Source organism: Anser brachyrhynchus (genome assembly GCF_964034855.1).
Source record: "Anser brachyrhynchus genome assembly, chromosome: 15".
Lineage (NCBI taxonomy): Eukaryota > Metazoa > Chordata > Aves > Anseriformes > Anatidae > Anser > Anser brachyrhynchus.
In genome coordinates, this window is record NC_137733.1 from 17,960,642 (window position 1) to 17,977,155 (window position 16,514).

The window sequence follows — 16,514 nt, forward strand, 5'->3', positions numbered from 1 at the left end:
CCCCGCCCTCCCGAAGTCCCTGGCCGCGCCGCTCGGTGTCGCGTCTCGGTTCCGCGGCCGCCTGGAGGCCGGCCCGGCCCGGCCCGGCCCGGCTGGGCTCTGCCTGCCCGCGGGGCTGCCGCGCGTGCTCGCCGCCCGCGCCGGCGGGGGCAGCGGGAGGCTGCGGAGGCGAGCGCAGCCGGCGGGACGCGACGCGGCGGGACGGGACGGGACGCGGCGGGACGCGGCCGGCAGCCGTCGCCGCGGGGCGGCCGCAGGGGAGGGCTCCGCGGGCGGGAGGAGGGCGCCGGGCCGGCGGAGTGACAGCCGGGCGCGGGGAGCGCCGCGCCGCCCCGGCCGTGCGCCGGACCAGGCAAGTACAGCGGCGGGCCCGGCCGCGGCGGGAGCTGGCCTCGTGCGGGTCGCCTCGAGCGGCGGCTCGGTCCGCGCTGCCGGGCCGGCCGGTGCCGAGCGGCCGCTGAGCTGCGGGGGGCGCGGCGGGAAGCAGCGGGCGCGCCGCCGCCGGGCGAGCCCCGGTCCCGCGGGCCTCGCGGGAGCCGGCCGGGCCCGCGGGGTGCGGCCCGGGGCGGGGGGGGCATCGGCCGCTTCCTCCGCGGGCCCGGCCGGAAAGCCGCTACGGTTCGCGTGTCGTTAAAACCGGCATTGGCAGGAATACTTCTTACTGAGACCGCTTGATTCAAACGCTTTTGAAGCGACTGGTCGTCAGGGGAAAACCGGTAAAACTCCTAGAAGACTCCTTTCTGCTGGAAGTCCTGCTCGATGGCTACAGGAGGCACAAGGGCTCTTACTGTAGCAGAAACCACGCTAGCCGGGACACGTATCCTACGATCTGAGAATCTGTCCCAATAAGCTTGCTCTGAGCCGATGGATGAGCTGCTCCTGAATCTCAAGTTTCATTCTTTAAAATCTTTTCCCAATGTATACGGGTTCAGAGAGAGCTTAATACCAATTCATGATGAAGTCTTGGAACCAGAGATTCAGAAATGTAGGACTGGGAGTGAGCTATTCTCGTTAGGCGCTTTTGTCTCTGGCGTTTTTGTCAAGGTGTCCGGTCTCGGTGATCCCTGTAGTTTCTGTCTGTTATAAATGGGAAAATATCTGAAGTTGCTTGCAAACTATGATTTGTAGTTCATCAAGTCATGAGAAAGTACTGCATTCATTACAGGCTCGAATGACGTGTTGTTGTGCCCTTTGCTGTCTTCTGTCATCTCAAGCTTTCTAAAGAGAGCCTAGTCTAACTGCTCATCTAAACCTCCTCCTCAATGTAGTGTACTGGACTCCAACTTCCAAGTTCTTTTGAAAATCCACTTTGAGGCACCTACTCTTTTTCGATATGCATGTTCATCGTGTGGTTGCCTCTAACAGTCATATTGAGTGTCAAAGAGTAGGTATTGTGAGTTATGTTCCTGCAGGTCTGCCATTTTGTATTGTCACTTGGAGAAAGAAATAATTAAAAGCAGCAATAATGAGAAATGATTCCCCAACTTCTTTTCAAATTTTGATGCGAAATCAGTTGATGAACTTATGCTTTGCTTTTGCTTTGTTTTTTAACGCTTATCTCATTTTAGCCTACAGTTATAGCCAATGTTTTAAATCAGAAAGAACAAGTCGAGCTGTACTTCAATTTAACTTTTAAAAAGTCCGGTTTTAAAACAGGGAGTTGTCCTTTACCTCTACAATAGCAGTAAAGGTGAATTAAGCAGTCGTAGGTAGAAATGACTCTCATCTGTGTTCTGTGCATGAATTACCCTTTGAACATAACTGTTTTGCAAATTATGCCTGTAGATGAAATAAGACCCTAATTAATTTAGAAGTCCATTACAGAAGCTACTGTTTCTTGATACTAAATGGAATCTTTTCAATCACCTTATTTCTTCCCAAAAGGCAGGCATGAGCAACTGATCTGAGCGTGTAACTTGGGCCAATAAACAGGGCTGCTTCCAGCCCTGATAAAGATTTCTTTCATAGTTTTTAGGAAAGTCACTTCTGTCTTTTACACTTTATTGCCTTGTACATATTGAGATTACTAGGTTTGCTGTGAACTTAGTATTCTGTGTGTGTTGTATATTCCTCATAAAGGTTTATCATCAGATATAAAGAAAAACTTAAGAGCCAGGAGACATGCAAACTATTGTCATTTTTTTCATTTTCTCTTGTGTTTAGATTATAGTCCACGACTCTCATCTTTTTGAAACAAACAAATAAAAAGTTTGTTGTTTTATTAGAGCTATGGATTAACTCTTTTTTTTTTTTATCAACCTGTGCAGAACATTTTTCCTATGAGGGAGATATTTTTTTCTCTGCCATCTGCTGATTCATATGTGCTTCTGCGATACAGGATTCTTTGCCAAAGTTTTATGAGTTTCTTGGAACTCCAGTCATGGGACACTATTACTTAACAATGGACCGAAAAGCAAACACTTCCTCTCTTGTGAACACCAGGAAGAAAAAGGGAAAGAGTGTTGTATGCTGGAGCGGTTTTCCCTTTTTTTCTGAGCAACAGAGAAGGCATTTGTGTTCTACTGTGCTCAGTCGTGTTTTGTCTATTTCCAAATGTGTACAGCTTAGCTCTTGAGTGTTCATGAGAAATTCATTTTTAAAGTATGTCTTGTATTTCTGGATAAGCGGTAACTGCCGCAGATAAGATCACAAAGAAGTTTCCATTCTGGTCTTTGATTTTCAGTCAGTGTTTGCATCCCTTTACCTCTGAGATTGACGTCTTCTATGTTTAATCTTTGGAAGCTTATTTTAAAGTATGGCTAATCATGCGTATGAGAATGGAAGAAATAGTATCAGGGGACATGCCTTTTTCTGATGAGCACTGCAAGTTGGGATATGAGTTAATTGCCTTGGAGCTGAATCTGACATGCTGAAGTCATGGTTTACTGTACAAGAAGTAGTAGTGTTAAATATGTTGAAGAAATCAAGATTCTTTTGCTACATTTCACATCAGTTTTATTGATAAATATATCTATATAAATTAAAGGTGTGTTGTTCTTTCTGTGAAAAGAAGTGATATTTCTGTCCCTTACTCAGCTGGGAAGGTCGGGCTATTGCCTATCTTGCGTTCATTCTAATTGGCACCAAATACGCAGTAGCTGTGCTTGAGAATCTTGCTAGCTGCAAGAATCTTGCTTCTTGCTTTGAGACGAGTTGTTTGAGGGAATTTGGCTTTGGTAGCATGCCTTTGAGGCTACACATTCTTATGTGTATACAGTGCTCATACGCATACTTCCAAAAGGTCATTAAACTTTTCCAAAGCTAATTACTTAACAAGGTTATACCACAGCAGAGTTTCTGATCTGTTGCCAATTCCTTGTGTCTTGTGTGCTGGTGAAACTCAAATCTGTTATAAGTGTCAAGGGTTGTCCTACTACTGTAGCTGGATTAAAGCTCAACTTCACTATGCTTAAAGAATTCTAATATATAAAAGCTGCATAACTTTCCTTCTCTGAAGTTGTGCTCATTGTCTTATATGATGATATGTGTTTTACAGCTTCTAATTATTCACCGTTTTAACGAATCTGCATTCTGTTGAAGCAAAACTTAGAGGTCTTTGCTCAGAACTTTTTCAAGGGGATAATGCTCTAACTAACTGTGGTACTGGTGATAGGACTTGAGGAAATCGTATTACAATCAATAGATCAGACACACATTGCTCTTAAATTCTTCCAGTTATCTGAGAGGAATCACAGGGCTCCAGAGGCATGTTGATATTTTGGTCTAGGGCTTACTCTTTAAATATGTCGCATACTAGAAACGTTCCTTTTCTAGTAGCTGAAATAAGTAGGCCCGCTGCTGGTGTCAATCTAGTATCCTCTGTAATTTAAATTTTACAAATAAGTCATCTACCTCATTTGTGTTATTCTTACTCTCCTACGCATCTTGTTGAGCAACCTTTAAAGGGACTGGGCACTCCAGGAGATCTGAATCCTAACATCTAGCAAAGTGGCAGGACAAACTGCACCCTTACGCTACTTGGGACACTGATGTGAGCTTTTAATAATGTCTTTTGTTGGCAGAATTTCAGCACAGCTTGCCCTTCTGAGCCTGGCCAGCGTCAATGATGGCAAGATTCCTAAGTGCTGTACTGCATACCCTGTGGATCCTTTTCTTTTCATATGCAACAAGCGAAGGTACATTTATTAATGTTTTAAGTTACTTTATTGAAGTTTTTTCCAACATCTTTTTTCTCGTGACTAGGAATAACTAGCAGGCAACACTATTACGATTAATTAACTAATACAAAATTTGGCTTAGATCTCTTCATTTTATTGGCCTTTTCCATATGGGCAAGAAAAAAAAAGGAATTTGCAAGAAGGAGAAACTGAGGTTTGAAAAGACACCTCTTTACTTACCCATTGTCTAATCTATGCTGGGCACCGTGCTGCAAATAGGATGCTCAACAATAACCCAGTAACATCTCTGTAGAAATCTCGTAAGAGTAGAAAATATTAGTCTCAGATTTGTTCATTTTTATAGCTGCCACTGTTTGCCATGTGGGCTAACCAGTAACAGACCTGCAGGAAGCTATGCTCATGAAAAAGAACAGGAGCCTATAGGTCTGCTGTCAAAAGGCATCTGCCAGTATGTGTTCTCCAAAGTGTGCAAAAATGCTGAATCAGAAAACTTAGTTGGATGGATTTGAATGGATTCGGAAGGTATTTGCTTTCAGACAGTGTGTATTCTGATTTGTGCCTGTACGGGGCCAGATGACTTGTGTGTGATGTTCTGTCACTACGCCTTTTATTTGGTCTGGCAAGATGTTTAGCTGCATTATGTTTTAGTGCTGCTTCTTAGATGATGGTTATATGATACAGTTCAACTGGAAGGAGCTGAACGTGTATTTTGCTGGTATCTTTTAAAGATATTTCATTATAAAAAGAAGTTAGAAATATAAAATCATGTTTTCTGACAATGCACCTTCATTCTCTGAAAAATGAATCTTACATCTAGCTTTTAAGTTATTCCACAGTAGTCTATGGGGGGTTTTACAGTTTGGTTTTGGTTGGTTGTTCTTGGTTTTGTTTGTTTGTTTTTAAAAACAGCCTGTCCAAAAAAAAAAAGGTTTCTTAGCCATATGCCCCTAGCATACCGCAGGGAATTTTGTAATTTTGGTTAATAAGAAGGGTAAAGGTTTACAGGAGCATAATTTCTATGTCATCTGATCTAGGTAATCCCAGTTTTTCTGTAAATTATCAAAGTTTAATTTTACATATTTTTTTCCACTAGGTAACTACATGTTTCAAGTTTCTTTATTATGTTACTCTAGTTGAGAATTAAAAAAGAAATCCAGCATTTCAGTTCCCTTTTCTAACTACATGAACTGAAAACAAACTCTTTACTGTATGGGGTTTCAAAAGAAAATTCTCAAATGTATGAGGTTTTAAAAAAAACCATATTGTATCATGGTTGAAAAAAGGGAAAAGGTCACAGGAAAAGAATACAGAAAATAGTTCAGAGTCCTAGAAAGACATGAGGACGCTGAAAGGCAAGATAAATCTGCTAGCTTAACACAGCAAGAACAGCTTTATTTAATTCCAGTATTCTTGCAAGTGTAAGATCATTAACACATTGGAAAATAATGAAATTCATCTTTAATGGGAATAAAATGGTAGTATATATTTTAAAAGTCCATCATGAAGTGAACAATAAAAATATAAAGGACAACAAAATATAAACAACAGTAACAAGGTAAACAGGTAATGGTTCTATTAAAATAAATGAGCAGTGTGTCTCTTACGGTATTATAGAAGCTTAATCTTTAACTTGTTGATGTTCTGATGATTTTGGGTTGTTTGGTTTTTGTTTCGTTTTTGAAGAACCATGGACCATTCAGAACAAAAGGGAACTAAACGTGGTGCTGCCACCCAGAAAGGATATGAGTGATAATTCTTATCTACAAGATAATTATCTAGCCTTAGCAACTAAAGCAAAACATTTTCTAAATATTTGAATAATAATGAAACCATGAGCTGCAGTCAGTTCTAGGTTTGTAACCAGTCAGTATACTAGGCAATTTAGGTTATGATTTTCACCAAACTTTAGAGTGGTTCCTTGACGTTGCCATACATCCTCATTTTCATAAGTGAGCTTCACTAAGATTATTGAGCTTACTCCAGTGATCCAGGACTGCTTGTTAATGAGGTTTTATGGGAGGCCTTCTAGGAAGGCAAATGAAAGTGATACATGGGTTTAAATAAGGATAAAAAGCCACCCATTAGGAGTACTAAACAATTAAGTGTTTGAGTCAGGTTTTTACTGAAGTACCAGGTGGTCTGGTGGTAGATACAGTGGTATGTAATGTATCACTATACCCACTAATAGAGAGTTGGCCATCATGTATGTTGCATTTGCAGATACTGTACTATATCAGAGTGTGCAGAATTTGCATGAGAAAATTCAGGACAATGGAAAATTAGAAGTGTAGGAAGAATAAGAATGAAATTAGGTATTTATGAAAACAAAAACTTTTGGAGGAATAATCTGAAACGGACACCCACTGGGAAGAAGTCGTCTTTGAAGCTGCAGTGGCTGAAGAACATTACAGGATGTGAATTGTTGGCAACTAATCTTGAATTTGCAATGTAAATGACAAGAATAGAGAGTTAGTAATGTGCTAGGCTGTATAAGCAAAATTATTTACATACCATAGAGAAATGAAATCATGTCTCTATGTGTCCTTTGTATAACTGCCACAAGAAAACTTCTAGCAGCATCCCTAAAGAAACTGTCAGAAAAATAACAGCTGATAGGATTATAAAAATCAACCAAAGCTATTCTAAATTTTTATGGGGAATTGTGATGTAGAGCAGGAAAGAAGGAATTAGATCTCCAATGGGGAACTGTTCCAGGGAGGCAGAGGGTATGCACTTGGGAAGCTTAAAACAGTTGTGGATAAAGCATAAATTCAGGTGTGTAGGCAGTGATTTTGGTCTAAATCTGTTAATTATCTGCATTTTTGGCTTTTGAACCATTTGTGTATAAAAGATAGGATGATGCTCTTTTATGATAAAAAATTTGGTGGTTTAGAGTTTGCATAATTAAAACTTGGCGTTCATCAGAACCTCCCTCTCAAAGACGACTTCTCCAGAAAGGTGGAGATACTTGGTAACATGCACCTTTTTCCATTTACACAGAACATGAAAAAAGTGCTTACTTCCTTTATAGGGGCTTTATGCTTCTGTTTAGAGGGAGAACTAATGTTTATGCCTAGTTCCATTTATTCCTTGGATTTTCTTGCTTCTTATTGTGTGCTGCTTCTCCCTAGTTACGGCTACAGGACACATACAAGAATTTGGATGCTTTAGTGACTTTGCAAAAGAGCTCGTTTGTGACTGGAAGGTGCCTGCACAGACAAACTGCTCCAAAGAATTCCTGCTCTACTACAGGGAGGAAATTTTCTCTCCCCAGTGAGTGTTTAATAGGGTTTACCTTCTTTACCATTGGAACTTTAAATATCCTACAGCCATTATCAGCTTTGATTTCTTCCCTCTGCTATGAGTGCCTGCAACTAAATATAGTCAGGATTATCCTCCTTGCAAGGAGGAAAATGTTTTGTTGCAATTAACAGTGTGCTCTGTTCAGTGAGCTAGTCTTTGACAGACCTCTGCATTCTTGGTAAAGAGTGTTGGTCAAGTACTGCTTGTAGGAGTGGTAGGGCTCTCATAAGTTTACCAAACCTTCACTTCATGAGAAACGTTACATGATTTACCAGGCTGTAGCCTGTGTAAAATGAAGTCTCCCTTGGAGCATCAGTGAATATTTCTGTATACAATGTAACTTGGTATTCATGGACAGACTGTGTGTACTGCTCTACAGCCGAGGCAGTATTCTTGTCATCTCCTACAGAGGAACATACATCAGGGCTTTCCTATTCCTCTCCATAGAGGGGAACAGTATGATTTCTCCATTGAGACTTCCAAATACCTTGATATGCACTGCAATAAAACTGTTCCCGTGCTAGCGGAGCATCAGTCCAATCCTTTGGAGGTTAAAGTGTAGTGAAGGTTGCTTTTAGTGCTAATTTTTCTGCTCGGGATCAATTCTTAGCTTTTCATTAGTGCAATACCAATAGGTAGCCAAGGGGTATTTGGGAAGGATGGGTCATCTGGAAGCTGGGGGGAGGGGTAAGTTTTTGTTCTGGATTTGTTTGGACAAAGTGCTTCTGGGAACTGAATTTGAGCTTGCTTGTTTCAGATTTGATAGGCTCTACACATCGATAAGCTTGATTCCACATTTTGAAGAAATACTGTGCTACATTGTGTAAACAGTCATATCATTTTCTGCCTGTTTTTCAGAAACGTGTGTGTCCCTGAGAATGGAAAAGAGAGTTTCACGTGCACTTGTACAATATATCCCGATTATTTTGTATCAGGCCTCACCTACGTTCTAGCTTTACAGTTCAATGGGACTGATATGTGGAATTACAGTGTTACACCAGCCCTGGTTGGTAAGACATTGTTTAATTTGTCACCAGGACATCTGGTTTCAGGCTTTGCAATCCTAGCTGACTCCTCGTTAATGACACCAGAATGGTTTTTCCTTATTAGATGTTAAGTGTCATGCTGGCTTGAATGAAAAGTCCATTTGGTGTAGAAACCTGATCCTGGAGTAGATTCTAAACGAAACAGTGTAAGTAATGGGGCAAGCAGAATGATTATTCCTCTCAGCTGCCAGCCATCCACAGTGTGTGGACTTAACGGTGTATTTAGTGCATTTCACTCATGAATGTAGAATTCAGGGATGAAGAGGACACTAGACTATCCCTACTCAAATTCTTCCATTCTCTATCGTCCTCTAATTTTTCATGCTAGTTGAATCATGCCCATGAACAGAGCTTTTTCCAGTAATTGTTGGATTATAACGAACCATGGTAAAAGGTTAATGACTGCTCTTTCACGTGACAGAGCATAAATACAGTTTATCTCTGTCAGCACCTAGTTTGTTTAAACTAGTGTGTGTTCATAACACTGTCATCTCAAACACTCAGAAATCTTACACATCAGAAATCTTGATCTACAGCAGTGAGCTGGTTCCTTTCCTACTCAATGTCACTGCTGCTCCTCAGCAGAATAAGCAGGAGCCTGCATCTAAGACTCAGGTAGCCAGGACGGTCTGGCTGCAAAGCGGTCCTAAGCTCTCTGCCTACCCTACAGCACAGCGTGTTGTTGTGAGGGTACAAGTTGTTATCATTTCTGCAGGTTGAAAGCTGCATCCAGTGCACCAAAAATAGAACTTGAAGTTTGTTCAGCCAGCTTGTATATTCAGTGCCTGTTAATGAAGACCTTGCAGTTGCTCTGTCTTGGCCTCTATATCCTTGCACTATAGTGTAGTGAAAAGGTCTAAAATGGATTGACTCTGAGATTCTGGTCTCTGGTGAATATCTTTATCTCTGCTTCTTTCTGTCAGTGCTTTCTCATTGCCTTGTTCTCCTTGTGGTTTTTTTTTTTGTTTTGTTTTAATATACAGTTAAACCAAGGGCCCCCAGAAATCTTGCCATTGAGAAGGCTGAAAATGGTAATTTCAATCTGAGCTGGGAGGAGAGCTACACCCCCCCATCCATGCTCTCTGGACAGCCAGTCATCTTTGAAATAAAATATTGGAGGAAGCAGCACCCAGGAGAGGTAAGAGACAGCCAGTCTCTTCATTTTCTATTTCTGGAGCGTCAAGGGTTAAAAAGTCCTTTTAAAAGAAGTCTTGAAGGACTTTGAAACCATGTCATGACTAATGGTGTAAGAGCCAGCAAAGGCATGTTCCTGGGCACACTTGCTACTGATCACATTCCCCAAAGGTGGTTCAAACTGAGCTTTAAAGGACTGAAACTCTTCTGACTGCTACCCCAAAGTGGTCTGCTGTTTACATTAGACAGGGAAGGGATTTAAAATATAGTACTTCTGTTACCCAAACTTAATTTTCTTTTTAGACATCATGAAAACTTATGATGCAATTGGTATCTAACTACTTCCACTAACCCTTCTTCCCATAAAGAAATCAGTGAACTTCCTTACTTTCTTTTCAGGTTTCTGTAAAATCAATTAACTACCAGGCAAAAAGCTTTGAAATTACTGCAAGCTCCTTGCAGAGAGGCTATGATTACTTTGCAAGTGTACGGTGCAAGTATACAGACTACCCAGCCTACTGGAGTGACTGGAGTGACAGAGTTGAATTTCACTGTGGTAGGTATTCTAGCAAATAGCAGCTTGATAAAAGGATGGTACAGTTTTATAAACCCTTTTGTATATACCCCACTGCCTTTTAGTTACCAGAGGAGAGTTATGGAATCGTTATCTTCATCCGTTTGAATATATTGTATGTATTGAATGTATTGATCAATCTGTAAAAGCTTCCAAGGAGACTCAGTGCAAAAAAGCAGCTCTTGGGGAAACTGAGGAAGAGAAGACCAAGGGAAGCTGGATCCTTCAGTCTTGTGGAGAAGAAGGCTGAAAGGGAATGTGTTTGTTCTCTATGCATATTTCATGAAGTAGGCAGCAGGAAAGGAGAAGACATGATTAAACTAAAAAGCAATGTTTACGCAAGTGGGTATAAATGAACAAGAGATACTTAGGAAATTAAGCAATACTTTAACCATTAGAGGGCTGACTTCTTAAAAGAAAAAAAAACTGAAGAACAACAGTGAGGGTAAGAAGCATAGCTGCACTACAGCAGAGATGATAATGCCATTCCAGAAACTATGTGGCAGGTTTGTCTCAGAGAGCTGACAAATGGTTTCATAATTCATGTGGTCTCCCAGTTCCTTAATCACCAACAGTAACTGACTGAAGTACCTGCACTGACCTTTCAGACATGACACGTACTATTGCCACTGGTAGCTGCATATGTTCTGTTTATCTGCTGTGGCTTTATTTTACATCCTCTGAAGTAGCATTACTTTAATATGCAAAAGAAGAACACCAGACTTGGTGTTGTCAGTACTTGTGTTTATATGCACATACACACACAAATATATATTTTTATTTAACAGATTATCAAGTAACATCTGAAGACATTCTGCAGATGGCTGTTCCTATATCTTGTATCCTGATCATGGCAGTAGCTGTAACTTGTTATTTCTGTTTTACCAAGTATGTATCAATGCTCACAGGTTTTATAGACTAGCAGTTTGCACAGATATCAGTATTGCCATTGCTTAGTTGAATGTCTAGTAGTACAGGAATCTAATGACTTACTTTTCCTTGGCACGCCTATCTCAGACTCTAAGAGCAAACATAAATCAGTTGTACTGTCACTTTGTGAAAAGAAAATTGAGTATTTTCTACTAATCTTACTAGAATGGGCTTGTCAGAGTATCCAAAACAGGCTGCATTTATAGGTCTGTCAGTTTTGCACTCAGTCTTTGCCGCAGTTCCAGTAATGATGGTTAAATACCACTGGAAAAAAATTAAAAGAAATACTGATAATGTAAAAGTCGGATCCTATCTGTCTCACAAAGCATTTTAAACGTAATTAGAAAAACATGTGACTGTGGTTGTGCAGAGCAGTCACGCACAGAGCATAAACATCTTTGCACTAGGTTAATGAAAAAGCAGCATTTGGAGATATACGGAACAAGTACTTCCTGTTTCTGCAGTGCAGATGGCTAAGAGGGAGAGAAGAACAGAAGAGGGAAGTGTATACTGATCAAGCCAAGATTCGGTTAAAGCAAACAGTTTTCATTCTTGCCTTGCAGAGTGAAGAAAGAATGGTGGGATCAAATCCCAAATCCAGCAAAGAGCCATTTGGTTGTAAAAAATGTCAAGGTAATTTAAGGGCTTTGCAAAAAATGCCTTTTCCTGATCACCAGAAATAGAATATGTAATAAATGCTCTTGTCTGGCTTGTACATGAAATACTAAATACAGTTCACGTGTTCTAAAACTCATTTCTGTTTTTATTAGCTTTCAGTCTTGTGCTACATCGATGAAATTAAGTTCCCTTTCCATGACATAAAGCAGAGTCATATGGAAAAACAAATGTAAGTAACATTAACCGGGAGGGGGAGGGACACACCTCCACTTTACGGCATAAAATATTTTCCTATTACATAAACATTAACTGTCCTTTCCTTTTGATTTCCAAAAATAGAATTTGCAAAAGCTGTCTGTCTCAAAGTTTGTCAAGCCAACATTTCAAGGGAAAAGATAACATCAGAAACGCTGAGAAATCTTGCAGTTGCCATAGCAAGACTGGAGAGTGGTTTCCAAAAGGCAGTAGTGCAGTTTTAACCCCTGAGACAATTCTCATTGAAGAGTCTATAGAAATCTGTGAATGTTTAACAGACGTTGAGGCTGAGAGCCAGGAAGAAACTCATGACCAGATCACCATGTTTGAGTCTTGTGAGACCAGCGTCAGTGCTTTCAGGGAGCACACTGAACACAATGATGCACTAGCTAATATGTTCATTGAGCTCTTGGAAGATGAAAACAACATGAAAGATGATAGAGACCCAGATGTCATCACAAGTGAAAATAAAACCTTTGAGAAACTTGAGTCAGAAAATGAGTCTCAACGAAGTCCTACAGAAAGCACAGCCCAGAGTCAGCAGACATATGGTATTTCTCATAGAGTTTCCCCTTTCACCAGAGCCTCTCAAGATGAGTACAATTGCAGTACAACCAGCAAGAAGTCAGTACAATCAGAAGAATCCTTTGAATCTGGCTATCAGAGCTCCAGCACAAATTCTGCTTCTCTGGATGCAAGAGATGCTCCCCATATGCTTCATCAAAGCCTTTTTCCATGCAGTTCTGAAAGTCAGCGTAACTCATCTGTCCTGATTGAGGAATCTCCAAATAAACTAGCCTTTGTGATCAACAAAGACAGAATAAGCAACCTTGCATACAAGAGCTTTGGCACCCTTGTGTCTCTACCTGGGGAGCCAAGTAGTTCTGCATACAAGAGCTTTGACACCCTTGTGTCTCCACCTGGGGAGCCAAGTAGTTCTGCATACAAGAGCTTTGACACCCTTGTGTCTCCACCTGGGGAGCCATGTAGTTCTGCATACAAGAGCTTTGACACCCTTGTCTCTCCACCTGGGGAGCCATGTAGTTCTGCATACAAGAGCTTTGACACCCTTGTCTCTCCACCTGGGGAGCCATGTAGTTCTGCATACAAGAGCTTTGATATTCTTGTGCCCACATTCAGGGAGCCAAGTAGCTCTGCATATAAGAGCTTTGATACCCTAATGTCTCAGTCTATGGCAAACAGTAGCTTGACTGTGCATTTTGAAAATGTGTGTTCCTCGCTGCCTTTGGCCCAACTTTCAGAGGCACCAGAACTTTGCTGCAGAGATCAAGTTTATCGACCCCCTAGCAATCAGACATGTTATACCAACTGCAGATCTCCCTGCAATGAGCTTGATTTTCAAAACACCTGTTCAGAACATACTGATTTTCCATCTTTCTCCACACGTGCAAATGACGGAGTTTCAGCTTTCCTACCAGAGGAGGAAATACATAAGCAAGTAGCATATCAAAATGTTCAAAAGACAGCCAACATGCTTTCTTGCCCTGTTGGACCTCAGCCGTCTGGTTATCAACCTTTTGATACTGCAGTTAGATGTAATGGTACATACTTTGACAATGACAGTGAAGTTATCTCTAAGTCATTGTATGAGCCCTTCATTCATGTGTTGTACAACAACCTGAGAGAAACACCGCCAGATACCATAATCCATGAATCTGACCAGAAGATAGATGACCATGTATGTTTGATTGTACGGGGCTTTGATTGTGGCATTGTCCCAGGTGTAACCTCTAGTGAGAATGTCACACACAGTAGTAGTGATGGGAGCCTTTGGATCATCAACTCTAAGAAGCTGCCAAACGATAGCAAAGATGAAAATGCCAGCAGAGGCAAACAGCCGTTGCATTTGTTAGAGCTGAACTGTCAAGATTTTAACAACAGAGAAAGAACTCTAAAGGGAACAAACCCTAATGGCTATAACTGTAATGGTAAAGGAATGCAAGAGGACAGCAGTAACAAGCTAAATACTGTCCTGTGCCCCACACATAATCATTTGAGGAAGTTTGGAAATGAAGGGGAAAATAAACAGGTAGGAAGCAGAAGGTGTGGCTCGACAGCTAACTTGTCAGAAGAATCACTAGGCAGCATTGAGCTGAACTTAAAATCTGCAGAGCCACTGGGGCTCTTGGTCTCAGACAAGCTGTCAGCTCCTCTTTGTATGGATAACCACTGTCCTTCTGATTGTCTCACTGTTCACACTGAGGATTCTAGACTGGTACCTGCAGTTAAAAAAAGACCAGCAGAACTATTGAGGGAAAACAACAGGAAGAATGAGAAAAGAATTAAACTTTTACATGCTCTTGCCCAGGAGGACAACTGTTACATGAAGGTAGCCTAGTCATGTTTGCCAAGAGAACCACACCAGCCTTTGGAAATAAACTGTGTGGCAAAGTGAAATGGTGCTTATTCTTCCAATTTTGCCTTAAGTGAGGGTTACTACAGTACAAATGTGGATTCACTGGGTTGTAACACATGCTTGCTGCAAAGGTGGCAGCTGGTATATGAGGCAGGCCGTTGGGGTACAGCAGGGGCTAGCACTTTATGTAGCTACAGCTCTGTCAGGAAGGCACAGAGCTGAAGTTTCTCTGGCTATGATCATTCCTTGAAAGTGAGCAGGAGCTGCATAAACTAGGAGTTCTTATTTGGCACAGCTCCTGTGGTTGGTTATTGCTCTGGGTCTGTATGTTGCTTGGGAAGCACAAAAGATGATACGGAAGTTGCTGACCTGGAAGTGGGAAGTACGTGCAAGTCAAAGGGGAAGTGACTGCCTTGCGCTGATGGAATTGCATACCTTCTGTTATTTGTTTATTGGAGGGGGTGCAGGGGGTGTTCCTGTGTTCCTGGCACCGGCATGTGGTATATGTTTTTATACTTCTTTAATCAAGATCTGAAATAAAGATTACTGTCATTTGGGCTTAAGAAATTGTTATTGATGATCAGCCTCTTACTTTAGAAGTAAGTAGTTGTTTCATACTTATACAGCTGTAAATGGAGTGAGGCATCTCTAACTGTTTTCCCAGAAAGTTGGTCCAGTTTACGATCAGACTCCCTAAGTTCATGGAGCGTTTTTTCAGCTTCTTGGTTTTGTCCAGTCAGAACGGAAATTATGCTTGCAGCTATAAAATAGCATATACTTCTTCTTAGATAATAGTTCCAGAAGTTTTGCTCATGACTGAACTTTTCTAGGGCATTATCATGTAGTTTGGTATTGTAAATTCTACCCCAGTATGTTGGCAGTGGCACAAAACAGTTAAGTAATTTTATGTGTATAAACATACATACCTATGTTCTCATTATTTAGAAACCCTTATTAGTATTAACATTCATGAACAAAGGTGGAAAGAGTAGTGCTAAGAGCGGATCTGTGGGTGCTGCACAGAAACTCATTTGACATGTTTTGTAAAACTTTCGTCCTGCAACTCTTCTCAAATTTCAGGTTGGCCCAGCAGTAGAGGTATTCATGCATCAATTTTGCAGCAGTAAAAAATGGTATGTAAGCCCTGGAAGGAGAGTTGCAGTGAAGTGCCTGTATTCAGATGCAATATTCTAGACATCAGGAAGAGGTTCTTCACCGAGAGGGTGGTTGCACACTGGAACAGGCTCCCCGGTGAAGTAGTCACTGCACCAAGCCTGTCTGAATTTAAGAAGAGATTGGACTGTGCGCTTAGTCACATGGTCTGAACTTTTGGGCAGACCTGTGTGGCACCAGGAGTTGGACTTGATGATCCTTATGGGTCCCTTCCAACTTGGGATATTCTATGATTCTATGAATATTAACTTTTGTGTAGGCACTGATTTATAGCCCACTATGGTGCCGATGAACACGTTAATATTGTTTTTAATTGAAAATACAAGGTTGATTTTTATTTCCACTTGGATGAGATTTAATCCTCAGAAATACTCTTAGAATCATTGAATCATTTAGGTTGGAAAAGACCTCTAGGTTCAACCATTAACCTAGCACCTAACCTAAACTCTTCCTCAAGGCAGGCAGTGCTGAAGTGGAACAGTTGTGGGGCAGAAGGATGAAGAGGCATGCCAGGACCCTTCAAACAAACCCTTGCTGAAATGGTGGAACAGGAACATGCACAGAGGTCATGAGCTGTCTCATGAGTGTGCTGACTCACTTCCCTACGTCCTAATGAAGTCAGGTTTAAGCAAAAATCCACAGCTACTTATTGTGGCTACTCGGCATGGGTTACTCACTGTTTGCGGCAGTAGCACAGGGCTGTTACGGGAGGCACAGGGGCACAAGTGGTATTTTCTTCCCCTTCTGCCCCTACACTCTCCCCTGTGCTCTGGAGGGAATCGTCCTGGAAGGCCTGCACTTGGCTGTAGCAGCCAGAAGAGCTCTGCTCGGGTGAGGATTGGAAAGCTGTTTGCTGTAGTAGTTCATCTGCGGAGCCCCAGTTTCACTCTGCTTTTCCCTGGCCTTTTTTTTTTTTTCTTTTTTTCCTACGTAGCTACAGCCCCCCCCCCCCCATCTGCTTGTTT

The 16,514-nt window shown here is 41.5% G+C and overlaps 1 protein-coding gene across 1 annotated transcript; it reads left to right on the forward strand.

Moving 5' to 3' along the window:
- Positions 1 to 28: 28 nt before the first annotated feature.
- On the forward strand, positions 29 to 14,943 carry IL4R (interleukin 4 receptor). The gene is made up of 10 exons (XM_080556134.1): positions 29 to 352; positions 4,023 to 4,136; positions 7,271 to 7,412; positions 8,301 to 8,452; positions 9,472 to 9,626; positions 10,022 to 10,178; positions 10,985 to 11,084; positions 11,690 to 11,759; positions 11,897 to 11,973; positions 12,084 to 14,943. The coding sequence occupies exons 2-10, from the start codon at positions 4,064 to 4,066 to the stop codon at positions 14,356 to 14,358; spliced, it is 3,201 nt and encodes a 1,066-aa protein (XP_080412260.1). The 5' UTR covers positions 29 to 352; positions 4,023 to 4,063; the 3' UTR covers positions 14,359 to 14,943.
- Positions 14,944 to 16,514: the final 1,571 nt, after the last annotated feature.